This window comes from Mustela nivalis (assembly GCF_964662115.1).
Source record: "Mustela nivalis genome assembly, chromosome: 17".
Lineage (NCBI taxonomy): Eukaryota > Metazoa > Chordata > Mammalia > Carnivora > Mustelidae > Mustela > Mustela nivalis.
Genome location: NC_139036.1, coordinates 49,785,814 through 49,810,457, shown reverse-complemented (window position 1 = coordinate 49,810,457; position 24,644 = coordinate 49,785,814). Strand labels below are relative to the sequence as shown.

At 45.7% G+C, this 24,644-nt stretch overlaps 1 protein-coding gene across 1 annotated transcript in view; it reads left to right on the top strand.

Annotated features, from left to right (window-relative positions):
• Nucleotides 1–24,644, top strand: part of PRKCA (protein kinase C alpha) — a gene marked incomplete at its 5' end in the record, with an annotated part of 383,747 nt that overhangs the window by 148,660 nt on the left and 210,443 nt on the right. The window contains one exon of the mRNA XM_082706673.1: nucleotides 942–1,024. Within this exon, the coding sequence (XP_082562799.1) occupies nucleotides 942–1,024 (83 nt within the window). The remainder of the gene's footprint in view (nucleotides 1–941; nucleotides 1,025–24,644) is intronic.

The window sequence follows — 24,644 nt, the reverse complement described above, 5'->3', positions numbered from 1 at the left end:
TTTTGGATCCTCCACATTATACCATCCACAGAACCTCTTAGGGGATTACTTATTAATTTCTATAACAATTCTTTTATTGACCCATCCTGAATATTTATCAAAACCGCATTGAACTTGGGAAATATTTGCTCTGTGGTAGATCTGTGGGGCCGTCCCTCAACTGGTGATAGTCTTTATGGCAAGTGTGCACATGCAGGAACGTGTGACGGTGTTTGCCTTTTTTTCCCCTTTTTTGTTTCAAAGGGCTGTTTTTTATAGATTGGGTTTTTTTTTTTTTAAGAATTTATTTATTTGAGATAGAATGAGAGCAGACAAGGGGGAGAGAGAGCATGAGCAGGGGGAGGAGTAGAGAGGGAGGGGAAGCAGACTCCCCGCTGAGCAGGGAGCCTGATGTGGGGCTCAGTCCCAAGACCGTGGGATCATGACCTGAGGTTAAGGCAGACGCTTCACCGACTGGGCCCCCCTGGCACTCTCTGGGTTTGTGTCTTAATGAATTCTTTGAATTCAGAATCCTGCTGAGGAAGTTCTATAACACACATGGATGTCACTCTACGTATGATCTGTTATTTTTTTCTTTTCCCCCTTTATATGCATGCGTTTGGCATAGGACTGTGCAAAGTAGTTTAAGTTTTGATTTCCGGTTTATATCTTGGGCAAGTATCTTAACAATCACTGTCCGATCCCCTCAACTTTAGAGAATAGGAACCAGGGTTTGGGTCTCCTTGGGCCCTGTCAGGCCTGACATTTTATGGTTCTATTATCTCTAAGTCCAATAAATACCAAATGTTGCCGAGTCTCGCATACAATGCCTTCTGATTGCTATTAGAGACTCTGTCTATAGTGAAATCAAGCTGACGTCTAGAGGGACCTAGAGCCTCGTTTTGGAAAAACACAGCCTGTGTATTAAATTACTAATTTTAGTTTTCTTTTCTCTCCACCAGTTTGCTGTTTTGTGGTTCACAAGAGGTGCCATGAGTTTGTCACTTTTTCTTGTCCGGGTGCGGATAAGGGACCCGACACCGATGTAAGTAGTCTGGAAACTGTTACCTGCTGTTAATGTAGATCTCTGACTTCGCCGTTTTGAATGCCGGCCCAGCTGTTGGGGCACACACTCGCGATGGGAAGACTTGTCCGTGAGCCCTGCGTAACGTCAGCTCGTACTGATGAACACATCTCTAGTCCTTTGGAGCCCTGGCAGGAGAAGAATTTCTTAGCTTTTACCCTTCCACTGTGGGTATCCGTGTGAGGACTAACCTCACCAATTTTACAGCAGGAGCTTTCACAAACACGGTGTGGTTCTTTTCTGGAGATGTTGACAAATTTCCCAACAAACGTAAATCACCCTTTACTGTCCACCCTAACGGTGTGTGGACTAAGAGGTCCGTCCTTACTTTGGGCCAATGTAACTACCTCCTCCTAGTTCACTTCCATGAGATTCTTCCTGCCTTTTCATTATGGATTACAAATGCTGCTGTTGATTTAAATAATTTAGCATCTGTTCCACTGAACAACTGATCTATGAAGCTGCCCATGTGTGAACACATAATTTTATTTGTGCCCTAATTCTGCCTGTCTCTAGCGAGCATCTCTCTTACATCTCTTGTTTACTGGAAAGTAGGATCCGCAAAGGAGAGTGGGAGTCAGGCACGGGAAATCCCAATATCTAAAATACATTGAGCGGAAAATTGGGTTGTTACGTGGAAAATATTTTAACAGCGGGAAAAAAAATTTTTTGCAGAGGAGGACTGGAAGAGGAAACCTTTCTATTCTGAGTTGCTTTTGCTGGATCATTTCAGTCACTAATACTTAAATTACGTGCTCCGAGTGTGGTTCTTACCTCTGGTTCTTGTTCCCATCAGGAAACACAGATTTCAAAGCAGCTCTGTCTGGGCAGACAGGACTGAATTCTTCCCTTTTCTGAAGAGGGCCTACTCATGGTGAGCTCTGAGGGGCTCAGATGTGTGTGGTTTTTAGCACATGTAATGAAGGAATGGACCAGTGCACCCTGAGCACGTGGAAACATGCTGTGTTTTGGTGAAGGTACTCGTGGAAGCCACACAGAGTGGGAACCTTGGGCTCAGAGCCACCCCTGGCCCACAGAGCCAGAGCCCCAGAGCCTCAGAGATCATCCTGTTCTCTGTCTGCAGGGACCAGAAAGCCCATGTCCATGAACGACCCACCTGCCTACAAAACAGTTGTGTACTCCATCTGGCCCTTGCACATTCCCCTTCTTTCTGGATTATTGTCTCCATTTGGGGCATCTTAGAGGTAAAAATAGATGCAGATGAAGAGTACCAGCTTTCCTGAAAGTTGGCCTCGAGTATCACATGGTGTTTCTTTGGCCATTTTGCTCATTTTCCTAAACCCATTCTTCCATTCTCCCATTTTGGCTCCAGCAGGAGTGGGGTGGGGCAGGGGGCCAGTAGGAGTGTAGCTGTTGCCCCGCCTCTCTCCCTCTTTCCACTTCTTCTTTCTTTTGGTTAAGTGCTATCTATCTGTTCATTTTAAAGTTTCGTTTATTTGAAAACCAGAGGGCACCCATATACATGCACAGGGAAGTGGAAGTAGAGGCGGCGGGGGGCGGGGGGTAGAGAATCTCAAGCAGACTCGCCACTGAGTGTGGAGTCTGATGCATGGCTTGATCTCATGACCCAAAGTTCATGACTTGAGCCAAAATTATGATTTGGACACTTGACTGAGCCACCCATGTACCCCAGTTACTTGTTATTAAGTACTTAATATGGGGGAAGATAGACTTGGAAGATATCACTCATTAAAATAGGGTAGAGGTTCTCTGACTGTGTTTACCCAAGGACCTACTCTAGGTGGTCAGAGGCTTCCCCAAGGAATGGCATTAAACCAAACTGTGGGAACATATAGGAGATAGGCATGCACAAGGGGGATGTGTGTGTGCGCTCGCGCGTGCGCAGTGGGGCATGAGGAGCCCCGTGAAAGACCATTTTAGGCAAAGGGGAAAGCAAGTGAGAAAGTGCTGAAAGGGGAAATTCAGTGTGGGAGAGAAAAAGAAGAAGCTGTTCATCAGGCAGTTGAGGATTTTGAACACAATCTTAAGAACAATAAGGATCCAGAGAAGGGCTTTAAATTAGGAAAAATGTTGGTCCTGTTTGCATGGTATAAGGGCTTCTCTGGTTTCCTTATGGGAGATGGACCAGGTTAGGAAGGGGGCCTCATGGATGGGGAAGATGGGGAGAACCAAGCAAAGGATGAAGTATCGGTCCGGAGAGCAAGGTGATGAGGGCTCGAGGGAGGTGGCAGCAATAGGGATGGGCACAGGGAACTCATTTGAGATAAATTTAGGAGCTGAATCAGCAGCTCTCGGCCGTTGGTGGGGCATACAGGGAGATGGAGATGTGGAGGAAAAACTCTCGGGCTTCAGTCTGAAACCCAAGAATAGAAGGAGGCCATCGAGACCACGGCGGGAGACTGTATTTGAAGGTGTGGGATAGGACAGATCGAGGGCTTCCCTTCAGACACGTGCAGTTTGAGAAGTCGCACACTGAGAAGACAGTTGTCTGTGAATGCAGGTGCGGAGCTGGGGCGTACAGTGCATCCTTCTGAGGATGCAGGTTCCTCTGTTCTTGGTTAGTTTTAAGCTTTGGGTGTGGAGCTCATCTTGCCTAGAGATGGGGGTGGACGGAATGAGAAGACAAGAGATTAGGACCCAGAAGAGAACTCGAGTAGAGTGGCTGGAAGAGGGACGGCAGGGAGGGAGGGAGACCAAGGAGGAGCAGGCAGAGAAGTAGGAGGAAGACAGAGTGATGCTGTTTTAAAATTTCCTAGAAGGGCTGTAGGCCAGCTCTCTGCTTATGTCATGAAATCTGAAAGCTTTGGTGACTACGCAGAGTTCATATACATCCCCGCTTGCGCAGGACTGTCTTGTTTACACGGGGAGTCTTGGTTGGTGCCTGCTACAGATTAGCTCATGTCTGTTAAGTTCTTACCCTGCTTTGATGATTATTAGGAGGCCACCGTACTCCTAGGTCCCCAAGCCAGGCAGGAAGCCTTAGTGCCGGTCTGTTGGTCATATGATAAACGGGACACACACCTGTGATCTGATATGCTCATCCGAGCTCTGTCCCCCGTCCCCCGTGTTGTGTTGATCTGCCGGAAATGCTCAGTTTCAGTTTGTTTTGTAAGATTAAGAGCCACTTATGGTTTGTCTCCCTCCCAATCCCATCTTGTTTCATTGATTCTTCTCCTACCCACTTAAGCCCCCATGTTGCATCACCACTAATTCTTTTGAACAGAGACCATCTTCAAGACTCAAGGAGTAGGCTCCTTGAAAGGATGCAGACATGTCGGGAGCCTTGGGGATTAGAAGGGGTGTCTGGGCTCCACAGAGGCACGGAAGGACCCCTCTCCCAGCACCACCCACCTCCCCACCAAGGCCGGGCCAGGATGCCAGACCCTCCCTACCAGCAGGTCTGGCGATGAAAGCCAGGCATTTCTGAGACTTCAGGTGCAGCCCCGGTGCTCAGCAAGGAGAGAAGAGAGGAAAAGGGGGGAGTCGGTGTCGGAAAGGCACTTGGAGTCAGTGCAGGATTTGTGCAGCCTCAGAAAACAGCTTGGCGCTCTGCCCAGCATCTCACCCCCATGTCTAAGATCTTGCAGGACCACAAAGAGATAAAACCGGCCCATGTTGAGAAACCACAAACCTCCTCCTGCCACCCCCTCGGTCCCCCATTAAGGCATGGACTAGGACATGGACAAGCCTTGCCTTTGGGGGGTGATTTTTTGCTCTTGGAAAGAAACGACCATGCTTTTGCCTCACCAGCTGCCACTGATCCCCTGAGCTGAGGTTTTTCTCTTGGTGGCTCTGGCCACCAAGATGGGGTGAGGCAGAGGGGGGGGCGGTGGGCTGGGTCCTAGAGGGCAGACTTCCTCAGACTCTCACCTTCTAAAATTTCAGCTGCCCAGATGCTTTGTCATTCAGTCCGGAATGCTTCCTGCTCGTTCGAACCGGCTCCGCTCAAATGCCGTCTGTCCCTGCCGCCCGCCCTGCTGGAGGGCCCCAGGGTGCTCGGGGCTTCCCGGGTGCATGTGGGTGTGCGTTCATTTTCCTCCAGTACTTAGTGTGTTCTGTGTGTGCCGTAAGGGAGAGAAAACTGTGAGGACCCGTTTCAGACATTCCTCCCAGTCTCAGTCCTGCCCTGCACTCTCCCAACAAAGAACCCACACACCCTTTCCATAGGTAAAGTAGCAAGAGAAAAGTCTTTATGGGATAGGTCTGAGACCACATAAACGCTAGGCAGCACTGTAAACACAATCTTTGGAATTTTTGCTCAGTGTACGGCATCAGTGAGCGTTGACGAAGAGGGGAAGGGACGGACCTGTTCAAAGGCTTCCGCGCCCCTCCCCACTCTGGTTTCCTTTGGTTTGTCTTTATTTGCCTGGAGCCTTTTTACCAGTGTCCCTGCCTGTCTGGGGGAGACACTGTACCTGGGATACCTGGTACTTTTTCAGTCTGAGCCATGCAATTCAACAGCATTCGGGTAACTTATTAGAAACATCAGCGTACCTCACCTGGGAGAGGACACAGACAGCATCATGAGTTAGCGGGTGCCTTCCAGAATGTTTGGAAGGGCGTAAATGAAGAAATCAACTTGCTTGAAGGGCAGGGGGCCGGCTTCCGATCTGACCACATCTTCAGGTCTGCAAAGATGGGGAAACTGAGACATTGGAGGGAACTCCATGGATCGCTAGAGTGGACCTGGAAACGGTTAGACAAACGGCCACAAAGCCAAAAGTGATACCTGGTGCGGGGCTGGACCTTGGGATGGGATGGGGGCGCAGAGGTCCGGGTACAAAATGACTCGCTCTTCATGATGGCGACCTTGAGTTCTTTCCGGTGTCTTAGAAACGGAGCTAATGAAAAAGGCGGCTGAATTGTTTAAAATGCGGCATCTCAGGACTTCATCTGTAACCAAACTCAAAACATTTAAAGTCAGCCTAGAAATGTAATTAGCCAGTCTATTTTCTCAAAGTGGGCTTTTACATTTAATACGGAAATAAGGTAATTTTGTGAGCAGACCCCGTCACACCCGAAACACTTTCCTATTCCCGACCTGACAAAGGGAGATGTGTAAAAAGGTACAAGTGCTTAAGAAGTTGCGTTTAAAATTCAGCCCAGCGAGGTCAAAAGAGTTCTGGGGTGGGAATGGGGGAATCCTGCCCTGTCAAGTCACTAAAAATCCTGGATTTTCTATTTATCAACATGGAAGTTGAACTTGGTGGTCATTAGAGCTGTTTGCAGCCCTCCGTGGCATTCCATCGCTGAATACTTCCGAGGGCTTCATGCTGGGAAGATATGGAGGTGGAGACAATTCTTGCCTTCCTGGTGCATCCTCCCTAATCGAAAAGATGAGCTGAGCATTCCAGTGATGATACTGTAAGACTGCGTAGGGTCACTGCCCTAAATAAGGAAGACCTGAAATGCTTGTGGAGTTTTTAAGTGTGGGAGAGAGCAAGTGCCTCATAGAAGACGGAGGCAAGGCTTCCTGGAGAGGTTTTTTAAAGATTTCTAAGATTTCTTTCTTTTCCAAATTCTTTTACAAACTAGTAAGACCAGTATTCGTGCATTTCTCTTGCTGGTTTCAGGGAGTTCTCTGTCTTGCCAAACGCTGCTCTCCAGTGGCACATAAACTCAGGTGACATGCTTTTGGAAGAGGACGTGTAAAAAGAAGGCTGGCGAGGGAGACCTGCAGTGTTGTGTGTGGCCCGGTGGGATCCCCTCTGGAGAAAGCTGGGAGGGAGCCTTTGCGGGGTCCCGAACCCCCCCTCTGCCCTCACCCACCGGTGCCATTCTTCACGTGCTGTGATGCCACAGGGAACCTTAAAAAGAAGTTATTTCAGGGAAACAAACCCAACAAAAAGCTCCCGTGCTAATTCTGCTCTTCAGTGGGTGGATTATTTTATGTACCAGATTCACAGTAACAGAAGTATTTCCTCCAAGGGAAGGGACTCCTGCTACTTTTGCGCCAAATTAATTTAGCCGGGAATTAAAAATAGCCTCAAAGCCCTGCTTCCGCAGTTCGGATGCACTAAAGGAGACAGCTGGGTGGTGGCACATCCATTGTCTGTAGCTACCCAGGTTTGGCCCCTGAGGAGAGGGAGGTAGTAGTGCCTCACATTTCATTGGGTCACGGTTATGCCTGGTTCAGGGGAGTCCCCCCCCAGGGGGCTTTTCAACTTAATCCAGAGATTTCAGTTGCCTCTGCTCAAACATCTTTGGAACTCCACTCTTGGAATGACGTGTAAGGCCAGTAGCACATTCTTCTCAAAATCTCCCTCTGGGCAAATTGTCAGCCTTTGAGAGTGTGGGGACATTGGTTGGGGACGCAGCCAAGTTCCATGGAGCCAGGTCTGCAGGAGGGGAAGTAATTCGGGTGGATGGTCCAGTTTTGGGTCCAAAAAGGTAAGCTGATAAGGTTAAAAGAGTATTTTCTTGGAGAGTTACAGACTGTTTCTAGACCTCAGGTTTAAAGGAGACTTGTGTGTATGAAGCATATAGGAACCACCGTGTAGCCTTTTAGTGGCACTTCTACCTAACACCCATGTTTGTTTAAAAAAAAAAGAAGAAGAAATTGTTGCCCTGCTTCCCAATCATGCCTACAACGCAGATCCTTCGTGGATACGTCCTGTGTCTTTTCCTTTGAAAAACAAGAGTTCTGTGCAGAGCCTGACACAGAATGGGTACTGAAAGAGATCTCTTGAACCAGAATAAGTGGAAGAAGGTCCGATCACCTAATTGGACCATTAGTTGTACATATCTGGGGTTGAATTACTCGGCTTTAGCTATCCATGGACTGCTCACGAGTCTCCCCAAGACCTAGGAATGGGTATTTCATCAGCATTATTAGGGCAGCACAGGAGGGGGATGGAAGAAACATACTCAATGGACTTTCCTGCTTCTCACAAACCATTGCAGATCATTGTCTTAACTATTGTGAGTTTGGGAAATGGTGGACCTGAGCCATAGAGCTTTTGACTGCTTAGGATACAAACTGCTGTGATGGCTTCTGTATTTATTTTTCTTGACCCGTACAAGGATTTAGTACTATCAGACAGTTCATGATTTACAAACCACCAAATGAACCTGTTCCTGAGAACTGTGGTTGGCAGTTATGTCTAAGGAGCCTACTACTGGAGCTGAAATCATTGGAAGCCCAGAGCTAGAAATTCTGCTATATGAGTAATGACGTCTTCGTGATATCTCCCAATGTATATTTAGTACCTCGTATTTCTGGTCCTTGGTATGTATTCGCTGTATGCCGTCATTAAATGCTGCTTGGATATTTATTATTGCGCGTACTGTGGGGTGCAAAGGTTAAAAGACAGCCCATGTCTTCAAAGAGCTTATTCTTAGTAGAAAGTCATGCACATGAATAAGCATTATTCAGGTGATTACTTCAGTGGATAACATACGTAAATACACTAGGCATACGTGAATCCTATTGTCTATGTGTGAAAGTCAAGGCTCAACGTTGGTTAATCCAGTAAAAAATAATTCATAATCTTTGGGTCAAGCCTCTGTTTCCAAACCTGTTCTCTTTCCTCAAAATCAAGTGGGCTAAAGAACAAAGCCACTTGACGGGCAGCTATTCTTTTTTTTCTCCTTATTTATTTATTTATTTATTTATTTGACAGAGATCACAAGTAGGCAGAGAGAGAGGGGAAGCAGGCTCCCTGCTGAGCCGAGATTCCCCATGCAGGGCTCCATCCCAGGATCCTGAGATCATGACCTGCGCTGAAGGCAGAGGCTTAACCCACTGAGCCACCCAGGTGCCCCGAAGGGCAGGTTTTCTGCCAGGGAAAAATTCTCTTTCTTTGTGAGTAGAATCTGGAGTCAGGGTGACTGAGAAATCTTAAAATGATAAGAGAAATTGGAAATAAGTTCCTCCGATAGTATAAGAGTAAACGCATTCACGAGTGAGACCAGCAAGGTGAGCTAGTGGAGACCCAGCGCGGGGGCTGGCGGGATGCCGTGAGCGCCTAGAGCAGTTTGTCGATTGTTTGGGTTTTCCTCGAGAAGGCAGAAGGTAGTACTTTCCAGGACCCTGGGTTTCTGGAAAGATTGGTTCTAAGTGGCTTTCCTCTAAGCTGAAAGCCAGCCCAGAGAGCTTTTTGGCTCATGCCTGAGGCTTGTTCCTGGATTTTCGTGAGTCACTCCTTTCCACAGGCTGAAGTAGGAGTCCCATTCAATTAGCTGATCCCTTCCTCACCTTGGCTGTTTTCTGTTTAATGAATTGCTAGCAGGAGACTCTGTCTCCTGTGGACAAAAAGAGAAGTGCATTTCCCTGGCCAGGAGAGGAAGATTTGCAGAGGATTATCTAGCTTGCGTTGCTATCATTGCCACATCTGTTTATTTACAGTGAGACCAAGGGCCAAAAACAAAATCAAAGGAGCTCACTTACTAGGAATTCTGTGTATGCCTTTGAGAGTGGCTGGGACCTATGAGACAGGTTGGGGGAGTAGCTCCTCTGGCAGCTGTTTCGATCATGTCGTACCGGAAGCTGTGAGGGAACAGTCATGGTGGCGAGTATTAGCAGGAGGTGCGATGGACGGTGGGAAGGTCCGTTCTAATCATTGCTCATTTCACATTTCAATTTTCATCCTCTAAGAGATTACCAAAACACATCTGAGTTTATACTGAGGGAAAAAGCTAGGTTCTAAGAAGAATGTCCTTGTGCCAGGAAGTGTCCCATTGCCATCAGGCATTAAATAGTCTTGATTGCATTCCCGCCCGATTATTTCCCTGGTGTGGAGAGAATTCTCAGGTTCCTCATGTTGAGAATATGACACTCAAGCTGCACAACAGGACCCTTGTGTTCTTTCCTGCTGCCCACTCTCCCTACCTGAGCTGGGGCTTATCCCTGTTCTCCTGATCTGTGTTGGAACAATACCAGGTGATCATCTGTGCACAGTCCCAAGCCAGAAGCCCCGGGATCATCTGGCTTGCTCCATCTTCCTTGTCTCTCACATCTAAGCGGTCTCCCAAGTTCTGTGGGCTCTGCCTCTCCTCTCCGTATTCATAGCTGCCGTCTTCACAAAGATCTCATCGTGTTCTATGAGTTGGTCTTATTGGCTCTGGACTGCGGTTTCTCTCGTCGTCCATCCTTTGTATGGCCAGCTGGTGGTAATGCAGTCGTGTGTGTGTGTCTGTGTGTGTGTGTAGCACATGCCAGCATTTTCCAAAGGCTTCTACAGCATCATACATGATGACCCCACTGGCTGTTAGCTGGGCCAGGCTTTGGTTTTCCATGTGACCTTTCCAGGAGGGCAACATAGTCTTCTAACATGCGGCTAGTTTTTGAAGAGGGCAGGCCTGAATGTATGCGTGCTTAAGCTGCGGCTAGCACCACGTCTTCTGATGTCCCATGCACCAAGGCAGGTCACATGGTGAAGTGCAGAGTCACTGTGAAGGTAGGTTAGTCAGGATTCTCCAGAAAAACAGAACTACTTGGATGTGCATATGTTTATCACACATACTTATAAGAAATTGGCTTATGCAACTGCCAAGTGCCAAGATCCACAGACAAGCTGGAGACCCAGAGAGCCAACAGTGAAGCTTCGTCCCAAGGCCAGCAGGCTCGAGATGCAGGAAGGGCCTGTGTGTTGTCTGTGGTCCGAAGATGGGGAAGAAGCCCATGTGCTAGTTCATGGTCATCGGACAGAAAGAACTCTTTTGTTTAGGGGATGGGGGATTGTCAGTGTTTTTGTTCTGTTGAGGCTTTCATTACAGAAGGCAATCTACTTTACTCATCCCCAATTTAAATGTTAATCTCATCCTGGGGCGCCTGGGTGGCTCAATGGGTTAAAGCCTCTGCCTTCAGCTCAGGTCATGATCCCAGGGTCCTGGGATTGAGCCCCACATGGGGCTCTCTGCTCAACGGAGAGCCTGCTTCCCCACCCCCCTCTCTCTACCTGCCTCTCTGCCTACTTTTGATCTCTGTCAAATAAATAAATTAAATCTTAAAAAATAATGTTAATCTCATCCAAAAATTCCCTCACAGAAACACCGTTATTTGGCCAAATATCTAGGTACCCCGTGGCCCAGTCAAGTTGACGTTCAGACTTAAGCATCACAGAGGGGAACGTACACAGTGTGGATCCTGCCTAGGTGGGGTGGGTCACTGCAGTCATTAACAGGACAGCTGACCACAGGAAGACTTACTTTGATACTATTTTACTATTTTCTTTCCCCTAAATCTTATTCATCTTTGTATCCCCAATACTTACTATGATATCTGACTCATAATTAGGCAATCATTAATATTTGTTGAGAGAATATAAGAAAAAAAATCAAGTCCCTGATCTCAAAATAGAATGAAAATAATTTCCTTAGTTTGCATAATATATCTGTAAAATGTTCCAGAAGATTGTCTCGTCTCAGAATCCATACCAGCCATTTCTGGTATTGATACAGCCGTTGATTTTTAGTTCTTGTTTTTGGAAAGTGAAGTATTTCAAAAGATCAATTTTAACAATTTAATTTCTGTTAGTACCCAAAGTTTAAGCCTAACAAAATTATGCAAAATGTCTCTGAAACTGTGCTGTGTGACCAGACTTTTTTTTTTTTAACTTGGTGAATATTTTTTCTGTTAAATGTTGATGGGAAAATTACCTGCTAAAAGGAGATGCTTGTTTTGTCAACCACATATTTTGAATTTATATTCATTAAAGTGATTGCTAACTGTGCAGTTAATCTGGAGAAGGGTTATAACCACAGTTCAATAAGGAAAATGATACAACTAAGGATACTCCCTTCGGAAGCAGTAGTCTGATTTCTTTCCAATTTGACCACTGCTTTGCTTTGCATTTCTTTTCTTTTCTTTTCTTTTGTAAGATTTTGTTTATGTGACAGAGAATGGCAGGGAGAGGGAGAAGCAGGCTCCCTGCTTAGCAGTGAGCCCAACATGGGACTCCATCCCAGGACCCGGGGATCATGACCTGAGCAGAAGGCAGATGCTTAACTGACTGAGCCACCCAGGCGCCCCTGCCCACTGCTTTTCTAAGGTGCATGTACATTGTATGCCTAACTGTGCCAGGATAGATAATTTTATACATAACTCAGAGGTAGCTCTTCATGCTCGTGAGAAATTTATATAGGTGGGAAACTGCAAAATGAAAGATTATATTTTGAAATACACTAATTATAAACTTTTACAAGTGAGGGTTTTTTTTTTTTTCCCCAAGTCATAAAACATACTTAAGCACCTTTCAGAAGGCAATTTGCATGTTGCTTGCTTTCTACAATTTTGAGTTCCTAGCCTGTCCCTCCCCATTTCTCTTTCAAGGCCAGAAGCTTTGTAGAGTTAACATAGGCTAGAAATGTTTAAAACATGAAGATTTCATACTTGAAAATGATATTTTCTGTGGAGGAGGGTGATTTTAGGTTTCTAGATACTAAGCTGTATCATGACTCATTTGTTCTTAAACAGGTCGTTCTGCTGTTACTAAAATTAATCACAAAAGACCAGGGAAGCTTGAAAAAGAAGAGATCACACTGCAGGCTCTTAAAATTAGTAAGGCAGGTCTGCTCTCTTTTGCATTTGCTACGTTTGAATGATGCACCAAGATTAAGGTAATTCATTTTAATTACGTTTTTCTCATTACGAATTGGTGATTTAGAGTCATGTGATGTACAGAACAAGAATGGGGAGGAAATGGTAAGTTGAAAAACTTAAAAATGAATCACAGAAGTGAAACAGACCTTTTCTACAAGTACATGCACCTGCTGTCAGCTTGGGAGTTCTGTGCTTAAGTTCGATCTTATTCTCACCTAGCGAACTTCTCTTCATCTGGGAGCGGAACTGGGGGAGTCCAGCAAAACTGCCTCCGGCTGAGCTCCTCGCTTCTGCTTTTGTGTCCTGCACTTTTTCCTCTCTCCTACAGCTGGAGTGAGATTTTGCTAGATCAGGCAAATCAGATCATTGCCTTGCTCTGTCTAAATCCTTCCGTGGCTGCCTCTGATCATTAGAATCAAACACAAACTGCTTACTTTGGTCCATAAGGCTTATGCGGATGGTGATCTTATTCTTGCTTATATCCGTGATAATGCCAAGCTCATTTGAGCCTCAGGTCTTTTGCTCTCATGGCTTCCTCTGCAGTGAGGCTCATTCATACCTTTAAGGCCTCTGCTCAGATGACCCCTCCTTGGAAAGGCCTCTCGAGATCCCACCCTCCCCTCACTTTCTAGCAGTCTGTCCTACTGTGTGTATTTTGTAACCCTCCACTTGAATCCGTAATGTTTACTTGGTTACTTTTTCATCTCTTTGACCAGCATGAAACACCGTGAGTGGTAGGTATGCTGTTTTAGGCTTCTATTCAACTTAATGACTGGCACGCTAAGTGCTCAATATTTTTGGCTGGCCAAACGCCCATTACTCTTACAAGGGAGGAAACAAATCTTAAAGTTCTGTTTCCTCCCAACAATAGAACTGAAAGGAAACATCCTAGGATCAGTGGAGATCGTTTTCTCTTCTGTGATTATAATGCCGTGCATCTAGTATAATAAACTGGGCCGTGTCCATTAAGCCTGAGACCTACCATGTGATTGAATGTGTCTTCCAGAAAACATGTTCTTCATAATCCTGATGTTAATATGTGGTCTATAAAATTCAAAATAAAATGTATCTGATCAATCTTATTTAGACTTATCTAATTAACCACCCGATTCTGAATGTCAGCCATTCTGGATAAGTGGGATTAGTGTTGAATTTCAGACCTTGAGAATAATTTATATCTAATGGGATCTTCCCATGGAAAGTTATGGCCTGGCTGCCCACTGGGTTGGTAGCAGCATCCTTGTTCTTAGGTTTCCCTCTGCAGCCATTGGTTTTTCCTAACATTCTTGAATAGTAGGGAGTTAAATAAATTGGGATACATCAGTGTGATAGATTATGTGCAGCCATTGAGAATGATGATTCTAAAGGCATAGAAAAGTGCTTCTTTGATGCTGGGTACCAGGCGCTTACTATAAAGGCATTGCTATGACTACAGCTTGGACAGAATTTGTGTTGGGGCAGGATCTAGAAGGGAACCTAAGAAATTGAAGTCATTGGATGACTAATTTTTGAGATGATTGGGCTTGGAGAGCTTCTTTCGAGATTTAATCTCGTTAGAACCATGCAGTTTTTGAGAAGTCATCATATACTTTTGGAATATGATAAAGTCCTGTGGTCTCCCAGAGCATCATGCAAATGGAACACAGCCACACATCTGAGAATTCTTTGTTCAACTGTGTGACAAGAAAGCAGTTTGTCGTAGGTGTCTTGATGGCTTCATGCTCATGTATCAGCTCAGGTTTGTGTTCAAGCGGGAAGACTGGAAAACCTGACCACACAGTGGCTGGACCTGAATAAGGGACATCATGCTCCTCCTGTAACAAAATGTGTGGAACTGGAAGTCCAGGGTTCATGTGGCGTCTTCATGGTTCCACGATGGATCCAACCTCATTCTGCCTTTCAGTTCAGCCATCTTATCCTGCAGATTTCATTTTCCCCTTTGCTGCCCTCGTTGTGAGGTGGCTATTCCATTACCATCCCGTCCATGTTCCAAGCAGGAGGAAAGAGAAGGGTGAAGTCAGAGCAAAGGTGCCTGTTGAGTCTACTCCCTTTTAAAGAACTCCCCCAGAAACCCAATCTAGCAACTTCCATGTTGGCCAGAACTGTGTCACATAGCCTCTCCTGCTTAGAAAACATAGAGTTTGGAGGTATTGTATTTTGTTTGCTTATTCTTTTAGGTAAGCTCCACGCCCATTGTGGAGCCCAAGGCAGGGCTTGACCCTGAGATAAAGAGTTGAGCTGAAATCAAGAGGCAGATGCTTCGGTGGCTGAGCTACTCAGATACTCCATAACTACATTGCCAGGTACCCTGGAGTTTGTTTTGTTTTAAGCTGGGTATATGTCTACCCAGAACAAAATCAAGGTAGCTCAGTAATAAGAAGAGAATTAATATTGGATAGGCAACTAACTTTGAATTCAATGTTGGGGATGGAGTACCACCTTTTATACATAAATGTCTTCATATATTGTATTTGTGACCTTTTCTGTTGCTGTGACTTCATCTCAGCACAGGAAGGATTCTCTTACTCACATGTCATGAGGGGTTTTCAGATACAATCAAACTAAGTTTCTTAATCTGTAGATAGAAAAAAGAGATCGGAATGAAGAGGTCTTGTGATCAGTTTTGATAAGACTCTCTTTTTTCTTTCCATTAAACACTTGTAATTCTTTGGTGAAGGCTCTTTTCTAAGAAGCATTGTGGTTTTCATAATGAAATATCTTGAGTTTCAATAACTGTTTATCCAGTCACAATATTCTTATTACTTAGTAGTTCCTGATAGTAAATAGGGTTGACTGAAACAAAACAATATATCAGTAACACATTTTATTAAAGCAGATTTGTCTTCAGCAGAGCATCCCCCCAAGTTGTGAGAGGCAATATTTCTCCATGAGTGCAAGTCCTCTTCTGGAATCCAAAATGCAGTATGGGCAGCATATTCTAGGGAGATTTTGGGAGATGGGTAGGATAGAGATCCAGAAAATGAGTTAGGAATGTTTACTGTGAAAAAAAGAAGTTGTAGGAATCAGTGAGCACTGCCTTTCATCCTAGGAGGAAGGGTAGACTTAACTTTGGAACACCAGAGTTTAGACCCAGACCCAATGACTAAGCATTATAAGAAGGCAGAGTTTAGCATAAATTCCAAAAAGAACTTCCAAAGAGTAGATGTTTCTAATAATAGAAGAGGGACTCCAGAACAGGGAGTTCCAAGAAGTAGGACAAGGGATGCCAGGCCTGCTTTACTCAGAAGGAACAGAGATGGCTCTGCCACATTTCAGGTTTGAGGTGAGTCTCAAAAGGGTGCTGAATTTTCTCTCTGGAATGCCCTTCTCCCCTGCCATCTGACCATTTTTTTTTTTTTAATAGAGGTATAATTAGCATAGAACATTATTAGTTTTTGGCTTTACACCGTAATGATTTGGCATTTGTATACATTGCAAAAGGACCACCCCAATAAGTCTAGTTAACATCTGTTACCATATATTAACATCTGTTAAAAAAATTTTTTTTTTCTAAGTTTTTTTCTAAGAACTTTTGGAAGTTCTCTCTTGGCAAAAAAAAAAAAAAAAAAAAAAGACAAACTCTTTTGGCAACTTTCAAAATGCAGTACAGTATTAACAAATCACCACACTGTACATTACATCCCCTTATTTTATAAGTGGAAGTTATTCGTTTTGACCACCTTTAGCCATTTTTCTCACTTCCAGCAACTACCAATCTGTTGTTACCTATGCGCTCATTTCTTATTCTTTAATATTTCAAGTGATATCATATAGTATTTGTTTTATTTCACTTAGCATGATGCTCTCTGGGTCCATCCGTGTTGCTGCAAATGGCAAGGTTTCACTTTTTATGGCTGTATAATGCTCCATGCATGGGTGCTACATTTTCTCTTCCCATTCATCCGCTGATACCTTGTTTCCAGATCGTGACTCTTGTAGATAATGCCACAGTGAACTTGGGGTGTATGTCTTTTCACTTAGTGTTTTTGTCTTCGGATAAAAACTGGAAGTGGAATTGCTGGACTATATGATTGTGGGTTCTTTTTTTTTTTTTTTTAATTTTTTGAGGAAGCTCCATACTGTTTCCACCATGGCTGCACCAACTTGCATTCCCACTAGCAATGCATGAGCGTTCCCTTTTGCCCGCATCCTTCCCAACAGTTACTTCTTGTCTTTTTGACAATAGCCAGCCTAACAAGTATGAAGGGATTTCTCGTTTTTTTTTTCCTTAAGATTTAATTTATTTTAGGTAGAGGGAGAGGGAGCCCCCTGAGGCAGACTCCCCGCTGAGTGTGGATGCTGGTGCGGGGCTCCACCTCACGACCCTGAGATTGTGACCTGAGCCACAATCAAGAGTTGGACACTTAACCAAGCCACCCAGATGATTAATGTTGAACATCTTTCCATATGCTTGTTGGGCATGTTTATGTCATCTTTGGACACATGTCTATTTCAGACCTTCCCATTTACTTTTTTGCGGGGGGGGGGAGCTATTGAATTGTAGGGGTTCTTTATATATTTTGAATATTAACCCCTATCAGATCTCTATCTGACCAATTCTTCCCCTTTCTTCTATCCCGATGGGTCTCTTTCCACTCCACCTCTACCCTTGCCCCATCACACTCCTTCAGTTGCTCCTCTTCAGTTCATCCCCCCCCCCCTTTTGAGGTTTATTTTAGAAGCTAGAGCATGAGCAGGGGGAGGGACAAAGGAAGAGGAGGGAGAGAATCCCAAGCAGACTCGCCACTGAGCGCTCCTGAACGGGGGTTCACGCACCACCCTGAGATCGAGACCTGAGCCGAAATCCAGAGTTAGACGCTTACCTGACAGAGCCAGCCAGACAACTCCTCTTCCGTTCTTTCCGTGGGCACCTCTCTAAGGACATTTCTTTTCCATTTTTTTAAAAAGATTTTATTTATTCATCTGAGAGAGAGAGCACAAGCAGGGGGAGAGGCAGAGAGAGGGAGAAGCAGACTCTTTGCTGAGCAGGGAGCCTGACGCAGGACTCAATCCCAGGACCTCAGGATCATGGCACTTAACCCACTGAGCCACCCAGGCGTTCCTCTGAAGACATTTCTAATGCTGTGCTGTAACGATCTCTCCGTTTCTGCGCATATACCGAAGCCTGGGAAGGGCAAAGCCCATCTGTCATCTCCCTGTCCTCTGCGCTGGTCCACAGTCTGGTGTGTAGCTGGCTGAGGGCATCTTTCCTGACTTAGCAAGTAGCTGACCAAAGGTGGGGAGGCTGGCTGAGCCAACCTTGCCGTGTTATGTGGGAATTTTGTTTTGACTGTACACAGACACCAGCACTGCGTTCACAGGTCGTCTGAGCCAGCTGTGGCCTCTTGGCAGGACGGACAGACAGTCACTGAGAAGCACGAGTAGCCATAGTTACCTTGCACAAGTGCCATCTAGTCGAGGTATCTGATTCCCGTGCTGCTGACAAAGTTGAAAACCCCCTGTCCAACTGTTGACGAAGCACGCTGTGCCTTCCGGCTCCATGGAGAAAGTTTCCTTCTGCGTCTCTTGGCGTTCCTGCTGTGGACGCCAGATCTGCCGGCGTGCTCCCAGTGCATGTGACGGCAGCAGGCCCCTGGGTTCCTTTACCAGAACAGAACAAGGCAAGTTGTAAAAATAACTTGGTACACATGTAGGTGAAATAACCTTACCTCCCAGCAGCTGAGAAAAAATAGGTCCCAATTCTGGCTGATGTTCTAGGATATTTTTAGAAGGAGGGCCCCTTCTTCTTGGATGTCCATGAGGGAAAAATCATGGCACAAAAAACCGAAAAACCAAACTATATATATGTGTGTGTGTGTGTGTGTAGAGCGAGAGAGAGACACTATTCTAGTTGTTGGGTGTTTCTTTTTGTGTCCTCTCCATCCACAAGAGAAAAGCAGGCATTTGCAGAGGCCCATCATGAGCATAGTAGAAAAGGAAAATGTAATGTTTTCTTCTCTTGGTTGTTTGTAATGTATGATTTAATTCTAACACATACTGCTAGGAGTTATTTTCAGTATGTGGCAAATTGTTGTAAGGGCCTTCTAAGAAACTTCTGCCTCCTAAGGTGTTTCCCACTTTAATTTTATTCAGGGAGAAAAATGGATTTTGGAGTTTCTTACTAATTAGGTTTTAAATGAAGATGACTTATTAACCATAGCATTTGAACTTAGGAGCATTTCACTGTTAACTGCCACCGGAAAGGTTTGGTCTATTTCTACTAGAATCTTCTAAGGGAAATTGATGAACCTGGTAACCTAATTTTAGACCTCTTGAAATTCAGCAGATGGATGGTATTTATAGTGTTCTGAATCAGTTCCTATTAGATGTTTAAAAATAGTCACATCATTAGAGAGCACATTGAGGAAAGAAATGATTTTTAACCCCAAATCTAGTGCCCAGAACATTGTTTTTAGCCTCGTCAAGTGTGTATGCATTTTGGTAGCAATTTCTAAAGAGCCTTTCTGTAGTCTTTCCTGCGTGATGCTGCTGTTGTCATGGAAACAGATCTCGGAGTTGCTTTGTTATCCAGTGTAAGGGACTCCCTGATCTGGAGTTACTGTAGGTCATTGTCAACACGGAGCCTTTATTCAGTGTTGTGCTACGACGCATATTCTACAGAGCTCAGATGGAACTCTGTGTTTGGAGCTTATACTAGAGATGTCCTATCGACACCCCTAAATACAAATCAGGGTCCTCGGCCACAGGAGCATTAAAGTCCAGGCAGTGGCACGTGCAGTCCTATTTCAGATGGGGTGACACATCCTGGGTCCGGACAGGTCATTCTTATGTGCCCAGTTAGGGTTGACTTTCCAAGAAAGGAGGATTTGGGAAGTTGGTTGAGTAGTACAGGAAATGAGCAAACCTAAAGTTGTGGGATGGTTTGAAATGCTCAGCAACTGTTTACAGGTGGAAACTGGCCCCTGAGCTGAGATGTGGCTGTGCATGTTGGTGGTTGAATCGCTCTGAGACCTCAAGTTAGCAAGTTTTATTAGCAAGTTTGCAAGTTGTAAGGCAGTGCGGTCAGTTCATAACGCAGAGTATTTTGCTTGTTTGTTTGTTTTTGTTTTTACAATGGATGTGATGTTGTTGTTTGGGGTTGAAGGTGGGCAGAAGCACTTGGAATGCACGGCGGACTCTTGCTACCCTCAGATGCTCTCTTGCCTTCTCGCTTCCCACGCGATACCGTAACCTCACTGGGTCTGCGTTTCCTTCCCGTTCCATCGGTGATAGGCCTGTCGGTTGTGCCACGGGTTCTGTGGGGGAATGATGGGAAAGGAACGCATCATGCTAGCGCTTGGGACATGCTGCCTTCTTACCCCCGACAGCGTATTCCCCTGGCAGGAGATTGTCGAGCTCGGATTGCACACCGGAAGCTTGACGATCACCTGGGACTCTGTTAGAAAAGCAAATATCGGGGCACCTGGGTGGCTCAGTGGGTTGGGCTTCTGCCTTCGGCTCAGGTCATGATCTCAGGGTCCTGGGATCGAGCCCCAAGTTGGGCTCTCTGCTCGTCAGGGAGCCTGCTTCCTGCCTCTCTCTCTGCCTGCCTCTCTGCCTACTTGTGATCTCTGTCTGTCTAATCGATAAATAAAATCTTGAAAGAAAGAAAGAAAGAAAAGAAAGAAAGAAAGAAAGAAAGAAAGAAAGAAAGAAAAGCAAATATCCTAGTGCCGCAGATGTATGGGGTTGGCAGTTCTGGGGCCAGACCCCACAAGCTGTCCAGTGAGCAATCCAGGTGACACACGCCGAGAACAGCTCTCCTCGGACATATTTCTGGGGGTCGGTTTGTTTGCCTTTGTTGACAGTACTTGTTGCTATGGGAGGTTTGTGGTCTCCCACAGCTTCCCTGCTCCACTGCCGACAGAGGGTCGTGAATCCAGCAGCTCTGGATTTCTGAGCCGTTGGGAGAACAAGATAACGTTGAATGGCAAAAGTCTCTTTGTATTTTGCTATCAAAAAAAAACCAGGCCAAATTCAGCTTGTCGATGTTCATGCCGTTAGCAACCATTTCTCTCCTAAATGTCAGGTGTCCGGATTTATTTATAACTATATATTTTGGTCAGGCTAAGGAAATAATTAAGCATGTGCTTTTCGGACTCTGGGATCCTGCATTCTTACCTCCTAATCGATAGTGGCTTTCTGGGCTTTCCAAACCGAGCAGATTTCGCCCACAGACTTACCAGGAAAAAGAGAGTGATTCCAGTATCACTTGCCCCTGCTATTTTAGACACAATAAAATTCTTCCAGGGCCTCTCAAACACCTGCTATAGAGTATTTAAAAAAAAAAAACAAAACCCTGCAGTGATTTAAAAGTCTCAAGCTATCATCGGTATATTAGGAGGCAAGGGCTCCAAATGTACGAGACGCCTCCGACAGTTTGTGACATGTGGCATCGCCAGGACTCTTTGGGGACCTGCCCACTCGATACAAACCAAATTGTAGCTTTGATTTGGAAATTGCCTCCTTAAAAAGAAAAGTACTAAAAATGTTTGACATTTACAGGCTTTCTGCAACAGTCTGCAGTTTCTCTAGCAAGTGTATTCACAGACTTTAAAAGAATTTGGCAATTGCTAGCTCGTGTTTTTAGATAGCACAAGAGTACAAATACAGCCCTAATGGTGCATCAGGACCATTAGGGCCCATGGGCTATAAGGACCGTCAAAGTCCCGTTTCTTGTTTTTATAATTTTCAAACCTGTTTTCAGCGTCATCCAAATGTAGACTCCTCTGTAAGGTTAGGGGGGGGGGGGCGTACGTGACCACAGAGAACCTCCCGCTCGCCCATCCTTTTTCTAATAAGTACTGTCTGTAGGATCCCAGAAGAGGGGAACGAATGATGAACAGAGGTTCGACTCTTTCCTAAAGGAAAATTAGAATGTGATTTCTCTTTTCTTTGGCTAATTAGAACCACTGAAAGTAAACATCCAATTATGCAGTGATGATTCTGGTCTGGCTCAGTCTGTATTCTTTAAGGAGTCCTAAGATAGAAGACTATATGCTGTAAAGAAGGCCGGTCTGAGACCTATTCAGGTTGTTGTAGAGAATGAACTCCTCTTAATTGTACAGTTTTCTACCATGTGGGTAAGCAGAGAAAATAGGGTCAAGAATTGCTTATCTTGTGCCAAAAGCTAGGAACACTGGCTTAGGAAATAGACTTGGTTTCTACTTTTTTTTTTTTTTTTAAAGATTTTATTTATTTATCAGAGGGAGAGAGAGGGAGAGAGCAAGCACGGGCAGACAGAATGGCAGGCAGAGGCAGAGGGAGAAGCAGGCTCCCTGCCGAGCAAGGAGCCCAATGTGGGACTCGATCCCAGGACGCTGGGATCATGACCTGAGCCAAAGGCAGCTGCTTAACCAACTGAGCCACCCAGGCGTCCCGACTTGGTTTCTACTTTTGATCGATTTTCAAAATATGAAAAGTGGCTGTGGGGGATTCCAGCGGAGGACACTCTGTGCACAAGGAGAGACCACCCTATGTGTGGGACCTGAACTAGTTCGGGAAGAGTCCTTCCTCCAGCCCTTTGCCCCTTAGCTGGTATTTAGTCTCTCCTTCTCCTTTCGGCCGGAGTTCAGTTCCCGTTCTGTATGACAGGGACTGGGGCCTTTTTCTTGGTCTGGACCATAGGTCCCACAAGACGTCAGGGAGCTGCTGGGATCCTGAGATGGGCACCCCTCTGGTGGAGGTGGACTGGGAGCCAGGAGGCAGCAGCATAGGTGGTTTGCTTGGAGAAGGTCTGATGGACATCCCAGGACTGGGGATGACCAGAGGCAAAGCTGTTGAAGCCGGCTTGGGCAGGAGAGAACACCTCTATTTTATAAAGCACCCCCCCCCATTCTATTTAACTTCCTCTAATTTCTGTGTGTATCAGTGCTTAGTATTTAGTAATATCTTTGACTCCATCTCCGCTCCGCTAGGCAGAAAGGCGTTCCTGGCTATTAGCAGAACCAGAGGGGAGAGGACGATGTGGGAGAGAGTCCCTGAGCAAGGAGAAAGTCCAGGGGGCTCGTCGGAAGCACTGCTGCCGGTCTCTTGGAAAACCTTGGTCAGGTGCTTGGTATTGATACAAAACGGGATCGAGTAATTCCCTCACAGGCAGTTGTGCAGAGCCCCATGGGGTCCTTCGTAGTGGAAGAATGGACCAGCGGCTCAAAGCAAACTTAAAGGATGTTTTGGGGTGTTTTTTGCTGCCTGGGTTAGAGCGTAGTGCCCATTCTGAAGTTGGGGAACATGGCGTGGGAGTGTGTAGCTGGGTCACTGGTTGATACAGGACATGTGCAGGTGACTCTCGTTAGCAGAAAAAGGCCCGAAGAAGAGAGCATAGAGCGTTATTCGTTGGGAGGCCCCCGCGAAGCTGATGGGGCCAGGAACTCTGCCCCTTCCCGGGCTGTGCTGTCAGGCCTTGGTCATTTGGGGCTCCTTCCTCAGGGAATCCTGTTACTGCTCCTGGAGGAACTTTCTGGTGCCCCCAGGTTTCTGTCTATGTCCAGAAATGGCTGTAGAGGGTTCCAGGGGAAGGGACTGAGCGCAGGAGAGAAACCAACTCTGCGTGGTGCTCATGACCTGACAAGAGATGGGAAGGGCCAACTTGTCTATTACTGTAGGATTGCGGAGGATGGGGTAGTGACCCCCAAACCTGGTCGTACATCAGAATCACCGGGGACACTTCCCACAGTGCATTTCCTGGGCCCATTCCACACTCAAGCAGGTCTTGTTGGGAAGGACAGGAGTTAGCACAAACTTCAGAGGCAGATAATTCTCAGGTTGACTCTCATCACCAAATACCCTTCCCAGTTGTGTGACCTTAAGTAGGTCAGTTCACCTCTCCAAACCATAGCACCTTTTTCTATGGGTCTAGGGCAAATAATACCTAGCGTTTGGGGTATGAGTTAAATCATGCATGTAAAATGCTTGGCTCATTGCCTGTCACATAGCTAATATTTATTGAATGGTTATTATGCTTAACCAAAACGTCAGTGGCTGCCCAGTATGGTGGGAACGTGCCAAAGAATTAGAAAAATCACCCTCCCTGTCTTTGCAAATACACGATGTAGGTAGATGAGAAAAGCAGGTGCACAGGTAATGTTGTGATGAAACTTGGATTGCCGGGAGCTGCCGGAAGTGGAATGCAAGTTGGACCAGAGGGTCGTGCAGCCCGGTGCTGGTGGAAGCAAAGGAGGCTGTGACTGCAGAGGTTTCGGAGTGAGCGTCAGAGCAGTCTTGTAACAGAATTGCTTGCTGATGATGTCAACACATCTAATACAAGACTCTGACTAATTGCTATTTATAGTTGCTTATATTCAAAAGCTTGTTTATACCACTGAACTGTCAGCTGGGTGTGTGTCGTGGAAAGAGTTCAGAGCTCAGTTTGAACTCTTGAATTCTTTTCCCATCTCTGCCCTAACCAGCCAAGCGACCTTCAATAAGCCGCCTGGCCCTGAGGTCTCGGCTTCCTCATTGTGGGGAGAGGGGACCAGACAACCACCAGGGGTCTTCTGTCTCCGCCATTAACCATGCAACATTCAACAAAAACATTTACTGCACGTCCTTTCCAGAGCATTTTTTTTTGTGTGCATCTTCGAGTTTCGTTCCAGCTACTATGTAAGATCTATTGTGAAGTGGAAGGCTGTGTTTTGCTGATTTGTTCACGATTCACATTCCCGTGAAGTTTACAAAGACAGAAATTTCCATTTATGAAAGCATTTTTGTTCTGTTGGAATTAAATAGAAGGTCTACTTCATTATGCTTTTGTTCGACTTCTAGTCTCAAGAAGCTGTTAATGTCATTTTGGAAGACTAATGTGGGAACATCTCAGCACAGCATCGCTCTGCTCTAAGTACCGGTAGTCAGACTGTTGACTTCCGATAACCGAGGAGGTAGGAGGCATTCACTCTCATTTCGCAGATCTTCATTGCTCGTCTGCCGTGGGTCAGGCACTCCTCTGGGCCCTGGAGATCTGTCAGGGAGCTAAGCAAAATTCCCTGTGCTCCCAGACTGTGTGTTCCAGTCCCATGAGCCTGGAAATGTACCTACCGTGTTGCCCCAGGTGAGAAGTAA